This window comes from Vigna radiata, chromosome 8, assembly GCF_000741045.1.
Source record: "Vigna radiata var. radiata cultivar VC1973A chromosome 8, Vradiata_ver6, whole genome shotgun sequence".
NCBI classification, from domain to species: Eukaryota; Viridiplantae; Streptophyta; class Magnoliopsida; order Fabales; family Fabaceae; genus Vigna; species Vigna radiata.
This window is the reverse complement of record NC_028358.1, coordinates 41054032-41063891: the sequence shown is the minus strand read 5'-3', so window position 1 is coordinate 41063891 and position 9860 is coordinate 41054032. Positions and strand designations below refer to the sequence as shown.

The 9860-nt window shown below is 34.5% G+C and overlaps 1 protein-coding gene across 2 annotated transcripts; it reads left to right on the top strand.

The window, feature by feature from the left end:
- Positions 1-1044: 1044 nt before the first annotated feature.
- Positions 1045-9752, top strand: LOC106771840 (valine--tRNA ligase, mitochondrial 1). 2 transcript variants are annotated; one of them, XM_014657836.2, is made up of 20 exons: positions 1045-1266; positions 1466-1516; positions 1672-1844; positions 1923-1995; positions 2582-2647; positions 2719-2802; positions 3338-3415; positions 3522-3605; positions 3786-3865; positions 4637-4694; positions 4774-5076; positions 5156-5326; positions 5507-5706; positions 6392-6794; positions 7180-7431; positions 7525-8025; positions 8183-8274; positions 8855-8954; positions 9060-9202; positions 9438-9752. In XM_014657836.2, the coding sequence occupies exons 1-20, from the start codon at positions 1186-1188 to the stop codon at positions 9580-9582; spliced, it is 3138 nt and encodes a 1045-aa protein (XP_014513322.1). In that variant the 5' UTR covers positions 1045-1185; the 3' UTR covers positions 9583-9752. The 2 variants fall into 2 exon arrangements, with proteins under 2 accessions (XP_014513322.1, XP_014513320.1); XM_014657834.2 differs by having other exon boundaries at positions 1669-1844.
- The last annotated feature ends 108 nt before the right edge of the window (positions 9753-9860 follow it).

Here is a 9860-nt window from a genome sequence, read left to right as displayed (position 1 = left end):
TTTAATTAAAGTTTTAGAGTGGGGCTAACCCACTTTAACCCTGACCCTAACCCACTTGAGAGGGGGCTTTGGGGGTTGGGGCTTTTTTCTGACCCCCTACTTAAGGGGCTTCTTAAAATAGGACTTTTTCAATAGTGGGTTAGGGCTGGCCTTGGGGCCATGGGTTAAATTGACACCTCTACTACCTGTAATGTTTTGTTTGGATTTATCATTTTAACATGTTATATTTTTATATTACTAACTCCACCGTGCATGCACACGGTTATCAGACTAGTTGATCTTAAATTTTTGTATTGGTTGATAATTGATTGTAATAATATCTCATTTTAATTTTAATAATTTTAAATATTCAGTCTTACATTTTTATTATTTGTTAATTTATAAGTAGCACATTTTTTGTTGTTGTATTTTAATTCAAAACGGAAATAGGTAAATCTTTAATGAACGAAAAATTAGAATTAGAAATTAAAACCCACAAAAATTATTCTAGACCATCTAAAAGACAGTTTAAGTTGGTTTAGCCTTTTCTTTAATGGAATCAAATCAATCTACATATATATTTTATATTTTATTTAAATGTGTTTTAGTGAAAATTCAAATCAAACCAAACCACACCCTCAGTATTCTCAAAGTTAATACGAGAAAAAAAATTTGTTTAATCTAAATATCTAAAAAGAACATGTTTTCGGTCAAATTTTAAATTATTTTATTCTATTATCATAAGTTAACATCCACATGATTATCATTAGACACGTACTCTTTGAGCTTGATTGAACTTTCACATAATTTTTTAACTGCAAGGGTGTGTGTTCTATTATTACCACTGTAAAAGATTTTATACTGCTGTTTAATGATAAATATTATAAAAGTTAGGTTGTTAACTGGGCAATAATAAGTGTAAATATATATTAAATTTATACATGTCTTTATTGTAATATAACATGAGATTTGTTAATTGTATTTGTTAAAAAACTGAAAGCAAGAGATGGGAGTGTGCAAATGAAGATACCCGGCCCGTTGTTTGGCAGAGTTAAGGTAACTCTTTATTCGAAACAAAGAAACGAAAGGAAACAAACAAGACTTAACTTCAGCTAGGTTTGAGGGTTTTCTTTTTCGCTTATTTTGCTTTCTCTATTCTACAAGTGCCGTTCTTGGCTTTGGACACGCAGTTTTCACTCTACATCAATGGAATCCTCTGCCAACAACAAAGACCAAGTGCAACCCACACCCGAGGACCCAGAGAAGAAAAAGAAAAAGGAAGAAAAGGTTTCCCCATTATCATCTTATCCATCTTCTTTTATTAATCGGGATTTAAGAAAAAAATGTGCTTTTTTTTTAATCCGTTTTTCTGAGTTTTAATGGTTTATCAGTCTTCTTAGCTAGTTTCTTTTATATGGGTGGACTAACACTATCCTAATTGTTGATTTTTATTTTCTTGTGTCACAAATTTACGGCTTTGTCTCAGGCTAGAGAGAAGCAATTGAAGAAAGAGAAGTTTCTTCTTAAGCAAGCCCAGGTGATTAGAGTTCCTGCTTTCCCTGTTGTACAGTTGCAACATTTGATTTGATTTTGCTATGTTTTTATTGTTCACTTGTGGTCTTTGTCAATTTTATATTATAAATAATTTTTACAGTCCCCACTTCTTTATTTTCTTCCTTTTGATGGCAGCAGCAAGCACAGCAATCATCCAATGCTTCTAAAAAAAGTGAAAAGAAAGTTGTAAAGCGTGGTGCGGAGGATGAGAATCCTGAAGATTATGTTGATCCTGAGACTCCAGTGGGTGAGAAGAAGCGAATGGCTCGGCAAATGGCAAAGCAGTATAGTCCAACTGCAGTGGAGAAATCGTGGGTGTTAATTTCATCTATATGCTCATTGTTCTTTAAATTTACGAAACGCCTAACTATTGTGTTGTTATAATTTAGGTGGTATGAGTGGTGGGAGAAATCAAGTTACTATGTGGCAGATGCTAACAGCTCCAAACCACCTTTTGTTATTGTGAGTATCTTGTTGAATTTATTATATCTGTTAGTTTCAGGTACTATATGAAGTTGTTTATTGCTGCAATTTTTCTTACTTAGAAATTAGAATTCAAACACCATTTTTTATGTTTACACGGTGCCTGTAACTTATCGGAGATTTTACATCTGGAGTGTGAAGTAACTTTTTGCTTATTGCCATATATTAGAACTGTAGAAGTGATGATCCTTCTCAATTTGAGATCCTTATAATACAAATTTGAAATACTGGTCCATGCTTTACAGTGTTTTATCTTAGACTAAGAAGTTTCTCAAAATTCAACAGTATTTACATTGCTGTTTGATGGTATCAAATAGAACCGGAAATAGGCTAGCAAATTTGTTGTTATTGGTTTAATCCCAGTCTGATTTGGACTCGAAATAAAGGATAGTGTCATGACGTTGTTTTATTGAAAATATTTATTCTGTGTTAGTGTTATTCTTTTGTGGTTACACTGCTGAAAGTTGCTGCACTGCACAGCCCCTAAATTTGATGATATTTAGAAGTTGCATTTTTTGCTCCCTTTTTATGCCTGTTGAGAACGTGATTGTGTGCTGTGTTTTAGGTTTTGCCCCCTCCGAATGTGACTGGTGCTCTCCATATAGGTCATGCTCTAACAGCCGCAATAGAGGTATCTTATATACCCCATTTTAAGTTTAGCTGTTCTAAACTGTTAATCTCATTGTGATTTATTGCTTTAAGGACACAATGATTCGGTGGAAGAGAATGTCTGGATACAATGCCTTGTGGGTACCTGGGATGGATCATGCTGGGATTGCTACGCAGGTTGTGTCTAAATTGAGAAAATTTCACGGGTCCATTGTCCATAACTGTTTTATTGTTTATGATTTGTTGTTAATTTAGTTGCAGCGTAGCGGAATAGAAGCTTTTTAAATTATAGTATGAAATTAGGAAAAAAATAGTTATTTTGCACTTGGACTCAGATTAAGTATTTCTATAAAAAAAACTTGTTCAATTTCCTTTGAACTTCTTTTTTTCCATTTTGCTACTGGGATTTTTGTGTAAAATTTTAGCTTCTGATAGACAATGTCATTTTTTATATTTCTATTTTGTCATTTTTTTATTCCAAATTTGTGACTAATTGAAGTTGTGACTACGTCAATAAGGTCTGCATAGGTAGCATTAAGCAATTTAGACATTTTTACCCTTAAAATTTGTGATAATTGTGTCGCAACATTGGCTTTAAATGGTAGTGTTAGCCTATTTCAGTTTTTAGTTACGGTGCTGATGTACTATGTATTTTTTTATGACATATCTTCATTCTCTGTTTTTAGCATATCTTTTGTGTGAGATGACACAGGTAGTTGTGGAGAAAAAGGTAATGCGGGAAAGAAATCTAACCAGGCATGATCTGGGCCGTGAGAAATTTGTCGCTGAGGTATGTTAATGGAATAATCATTGAAGTCAAGGTTAGTGATAAGTTGCTAATTTTTATTTTTATATTCTGACTGTTGTTTCCTACATTTGTAATACTGGCAAAATAGGTTTGGGAGTGGAAACACAAGTATGGGGGCACAATATTACAACAATTGCGCCGGTTAGGAGCCTCTTTGGATTGGTCTCGTGAGGTAAATGTATAACCTGTTTAGTGTTTAGTCCAACGTAGAATCACTCTTATAGAATCCATGAGCAGAAAACCCATAATCAAGACAACTGAAACACAGCTTGTCCAAGTCAGATAATTTTTCCTGATGCCATTTCCTATCATGGCTCTTGTATTTTATCTGTGACTCACTTTCTGTTTCCAGTGCTTCACAATGGATGAAAGAAGAAGTAAGGCTGTGACAGAGGCTTTTGTAAGGCTTTACGAGCAAGGCCTTGTCTATAGGTAGGCTGGACATTTGCAATATGTTTTTCCTGTCTAATGCTTTTATTCATAACCACCAAATTATATGTTTTTCATCAATGCTGGTTTGAGTTTTAGTCTGTTCTCAAAAACGAATTGATAGAAATCATTGATTATGTGAAGAAGTCAAGCTTTAGTTAGTGCATTATTGGGATTTGGAATATAGGATGCCTTGTAATTATTAAGTAACAGTTACAGAAGGCAAGTTTAGTTGGAACTTGTATGACTATGCCTTGTATCTAGTTTACTTAGTGATGTTATTCAATCATACACGAAAATGATCTGAATGGCAGAATGTGTTTACATAAACTACCTGCCACATGTGTGGATCTTAACTGAAAACATGAACCAAGTGGTCAGAAAGACACTTTGGTAACATGAATTGGTTGAATCCTCTCCACAGACCAAATATATCTTGTAATTTTGCATAGTTATTGACTACTGAAGTTTCTGTTCAATCATGATTCTAACTATGGTAGTGCATTACTGCACGTTTGGGACAAAAGATGTGTGATATTCTTTGATGTTAGTTGGATTCTAAATATAAAGATACATCAATTAAAATGAAATCTACGTGGTGAATCAAGTTAAATTAAAATGTGTCCATGAGATTCTGTATACTAGGCTCTGGGTGCTCCTCAAGTTCTCTACTTATGACATGATGTATATTTTCATTTGTATACATGCAGATTATCTGAACCTAAGTGGCTCTTTTGTGGAGTGGAGATAATATTGTTTTTGTCATTGTCACAGGGACCTTCGTTTAGTGAATTGGGATTGTGTGTTACGAACTGCAATATCTGATATCGAGGTGTGCCGATGCTTGGTCTTGGCTGTTTCATCTGATTTATCAATATTGCATATGTAATGTAGTTGCTTGATGCATGCAGGTAGATTATATTGATATAAAAGAAAGGAGTCTACTAAAGGTTCCAGAATATGATAAACCAGTGGAATTTGGAGTTTTAACAAAGTTTGCATACCCTGTGGAAGGGAACCTAGGTGAAATTGTTGTTGCCACAACTAGAATTGAAACAATGCTTGGTGACACTGCTATTGCAGTACATCCTAATGATGACAGATATAACCATTTTCATGGAAAATTTGCTATTCATCCATTTAATGGAAGAAAGCTTCCTATAATTTGTGATGCTATTCTTGTTGATCCAAAGTTCGGGACTGGTGCTGTTAAGGTATTCTCTATACGAATGACTTATATTTGAGTTTTTTTAAGTGATTTTCACATTATGGTAATTTCTTTGTTGATTGCAGATTACACCTGCCCATGATCCAAATGATTTTGAAGTGGGTAAACGTCACAACCTTGAATTCATTAATGTTTTCACAGATGATGGGAAAATAAATTCCAATGGTGGCTCTGAATTTGTGGGCATGCCACGGTTTAAAGCTCGAGGGGCAGTAACAGAAGCATTACAGAAGAAGGTAAGGTTGTGCTATTATTTGATTCATGAGAAATAGCAAAAGTCAGGCAAAAGTATTTTGTTGGAAAGTACACGTGTGCGTTTATGGAACCTGACTAATGGTTGCTTCTGATGGAAGGGAAGATTATAATTAGTATCATCATTTTGAATTATGTTGCTTTCGTTTTCTTCTTTTGTATAGGGTCTTTATAGAGGATCTGAAAATAATGAGATGCGCCTTGGGGTTTGTTCAAGAAGCAATGATGTTGTGGAACCCATGATAAAGCCCCAGTGGTACGTCAGTTGCAATGATTTGGCAAAGCAAGCTCTTAATGCTGCTGTTGATGAGGAAAACAATAGGCTAGAGATTATTCCAAAACAATATTTGGCTGATTGGAAGAGGTACTTGTATCTTTGTTTTACTTTTGCAATTCTTGTAATGAGCAATTGTAGAATTTATCCTACAGAGTATTCCTCTGAAATGGTCTGATATTTTAGACTATTTGCAGAAATTTAACCAAGACACTGTAGCATCGCTTATCATTTTCTTTTAATGATTAGTGAAAAATATTCTGATGGGTTTAGCTATGCTTGCTAGAGCTCTAGCTGAAGATTGAAATGGAGGCAGTTGAGGTGTTGAGAAATATAATAACTTAATTCATTGTCACTGTTTTCCTGTTTTGAATATCGGTCATTATTCTACGTAAGACTGTTTATGAGTATCTTCGATGATTTGTTTAAGGGTGGTTTCTATATTTACTGTTTGTTTCCTCATTTAATAAGGCTTATTACTTTAGTTTTAGTATGAATTAATAATCAAGGAATTGTATTTTGTAACACATCATTACAGCACCATTTATCAACATTATTTGATGTATCTCTTTTTCAACTTTTCTACCTGAAACCTATAATTTCATCTCCTTCCAATTTTCACACTAAAATTTGTTGGGAAAAAACTGGAGGTAAATTGTTGAAGGATTTGTTATATTGTAAACAGAATCAGTGGTTTGTTGTTGAACTTGCTATTTATCTATTTTTCTTCTCACGTGCCTATATTTTTCTTGTAATTCTATGATGAGTTTTACAGATGGCTAGAAAACATTCGTGATTGGTGCATTTCACGACAGCTTTGGTGGGGTCACCGAGTACCTGCGTGGTATGTCACTTTGGAGGATGACGTGCTGCAGGAATTTGGTGCTTATAACGATCATTGGGTTGTAGCAAGAAATGAAGAGGAGGCCCAAAAGGTGGCTAGCCAGAAGTATAGTGGAAAGAAGTTTCATTTAAACCAGGATCCTGATGTTCTTGATACATGGTTTTCTTCTGGTCTGTTCCCGTTATCTGTGCTGGGATGGCCTGATGACACAGAGGACCTGAAGACATTCTATCCAACTTCTGTTCTGGAAACTGGCCATGATATCATCTTTTTTTGGGTTGCTCGTATGGTGATGTTTGGATTGAAGTTGGGTGGTGATGTGCCTTTTTCAAAGGTGAGGTCACTATCTCATAAGATAGTTTTGGGAAAGCATCATACCTTTTTGTGTACTAAATTATGCTTGTTACTCTGGTGTTGTCACTGAATTTTGGTTATGCATGCCTATGATTTTTCTTGATTTGAAAAGGAAATTCGTGAACAAAGTTAAGTCATCATCGAGGAAAGCTAACCAAGCACTCGTGTATACCTTATAAATTTTGATCAATGATCTTCTCATTGATGTACTCTGGTTGTCACGTTTACTGTGAATTTTGGTCATGCATGCCTAAGATTTTCGTGAAGACAGTTAAATCATCGTTTTGAGGAAAACTAACCATCCTTACATCCTTAGAACTTTTGATCAATGATCTTCTCATTGATATACTTCCAATCCTGTGCAGATTTATTTGCATCCCATGATTCGTGATGCACATGGGCGCAAGATGTCCAAGTCCTTGGGGAATGTTATTGATCCCATTGAAGTGATAAATGGGATATCTTTGGAAGGTCTACACAAGAGGTTAGAGGCTGGTAACCTGGACCCCAAAGAACTAGCCACTGCTATAGAGGGTCAGAAGAAGGACTTTCCAAATGGTATTGATGAATGTGGTGCTGATGCTCTCCGTTTTGCACTGGTCTCATACACAGCCCAGGTGTCATCTACTTGTCAATGTTTTTATATGGCTATTTCTTCACCAATGTAGTAAACTTTTGTGATCTAATTGTGATGTTTATCTCCATTTCAGTCTGACAAAATTAACCTAGATATTCAAAGGGTGGTTGGGTATCGCCAATGGTGTAATAAACTGTGGAATGCAGTAAGATTTGCTATGAGCAAGCTTGGCGATGATTATATTCCACCTGCAGAATTAGATCCAGATGTTCTCCCATTTAGCTGCCGGTGGATACTCTCAGTGTTGAATAAAACCATAACAAAAACAGTGAAATCTCTAGAATCATTTGAATTCTCACAAGCTACCACTGCTGTCTATTCTTGGTGGCAGTATCAATTGTGTGATGTATTTATCGAAGTGATTAAGCCTTACTTTTCTGGTAACGATACTAAGTTTGCTTCTGAAAGACGCTTTGCACAAGATACTTTGTGGTTTTGTCTGGACAATGGCCTTCGATTGCTTCATCCCTTCATGCCTTTTGTCACGGAGGAATTATGGCAACGTCTTCCTTCACCCAAGGAATGTAAGAGAGCAGAATCTATCATGATAAGTGATTATCCATCAGCTGTAGAGGTTAGTTTTGCTTATTAGTATAATATTCAGGCTCTTTGTTAAAATTGAAAGTTTCAACTACGACTAAGTACTTCTATTTTTTTATGATCTGTTGTATAGTATTTATCATACTTTGGTTATTCAATAATAAGATTTCTGTTTTTGTTTTTTACACCAGGGCTGGAATAATGAAACTGTGGAGAATGAGATGGACATTATTGAGTCTACTATTAAGTCTCTGAGATCACTGGCTAAAGAAAAACGTGACAGGTATGTGGAAGCAACGTCTGCCTTTTCAAAGCTTCAGGTTTTCTGCTCTGTTTTCTCTAATATATGTGGAATCTCTCTTTTGGGGTGACAAATGAGAAAATTGTGGAATCTCTCTTTTGGGGTGACAAATGAGAAAATTGTCAAATAAGATTTTTATATAAATGAGCATAAGAAATTCCCCTAGTACTTTGTTTATTTCTTATAAATGAGCATAAGAAATTCCCCTAGTACTTTGTTTATTTCTTTCTGTCAAATATTAAAAGGTGTTTACTTGCACTTTTATTTTCTGTTTTAATTTTTAATAACAGAAGTATCACCTTGTTTTCTATCTATCCCTGTCATCAAATATTTGTACAGGAAACAGATAAATAAAAAGAAAGTGTTTCCTGACAAATCCTTGAAAACAGGAAACATTGAAAAACAATGTGACATTTTTGCAATTAAAAAGAGTAGAAATAGAAGATGGAAACAAAATAAAAGTGCAAGTAAACGCTTCCTTAACTTCTCAACTAAAGGTTGTTTGTTATTCAATCTATAAAACATGCTTTACTGATTCTAAAAATGATGCAAATGTTCCTAGGCGACCGGCTTTTGTTCTCTGCCGAACACAGGTGGTTACTACGATTATTAATAGACACCAACTGGAGATTGTAACATTAGCTAATCTATCCTCGTTGACAGTAAGTGTCACATTTTGCTTTTGTGTTTTCTTCTCATGGATACCCCCTGTATTTCGCTTCTCTATTTTTTTTTTCACTTCAATTGATTGATTATATGATTCGCAGGTAATCTCTGAAACTGATGCTGTTCCATCTGGATATGGTGATGCTGTTGTAAATGAGAGTATTTCTGTTTATTTAGAATTACAAGGAACTAATTCTGCAGAGGCAGAACAAGGGAAGATCAAGAAGATAGAAGAGCTGAGGAAGTATGTTTTATATTCTATTATTTTTAAAATGCATTTTAACACTTGAGTTATCAATGAAAAGGGGTAGAAAGTGACCAAAGTATATGATGAAGGAAATTATTAGAAGGGATTTCATAATGAATAATATTTCCTTAACACTTGAACAATATACACATGAATTTATTTTGTTAAAAACTTAGCTCCTTTTTTTTCTCCTTTTTCTTCAATTAAAAGACTGGTGTTTCTTTTTATGCAGGCAAATAGAAAGACTAGAGAAGATTATGAATGCTCCAGGTTATGAAGAGAAGGTTTTACCAAATGTTCGAGCAAAGAACCAGGAAAAGCTAGATTCCCTAAAGGAACGTTTATTGCTAGAGGAAACGGCTGGTCTGAATCTCTAGCTTCTAAGTATGAACTCGATTGATTGATCAAGTTTTTGTTTTGTTCACATACTTATATCATGATCTTCAGTTACTATTTAACCTTAGTATTTTTTTTGGCCAAAATACATATTGTTTGTTACTAAATATTTATTTTGCTATATTATACAAATTTTGGTTAGCTTGTGCTACTGGGATTTTGTAAAATGTTTTGATGGTAGACTAAGCACTCCACATTTATGGTAACTTTTAAACAAATCAGTATAAGATTACACTGATGAATTTACTGTCAGTTACCT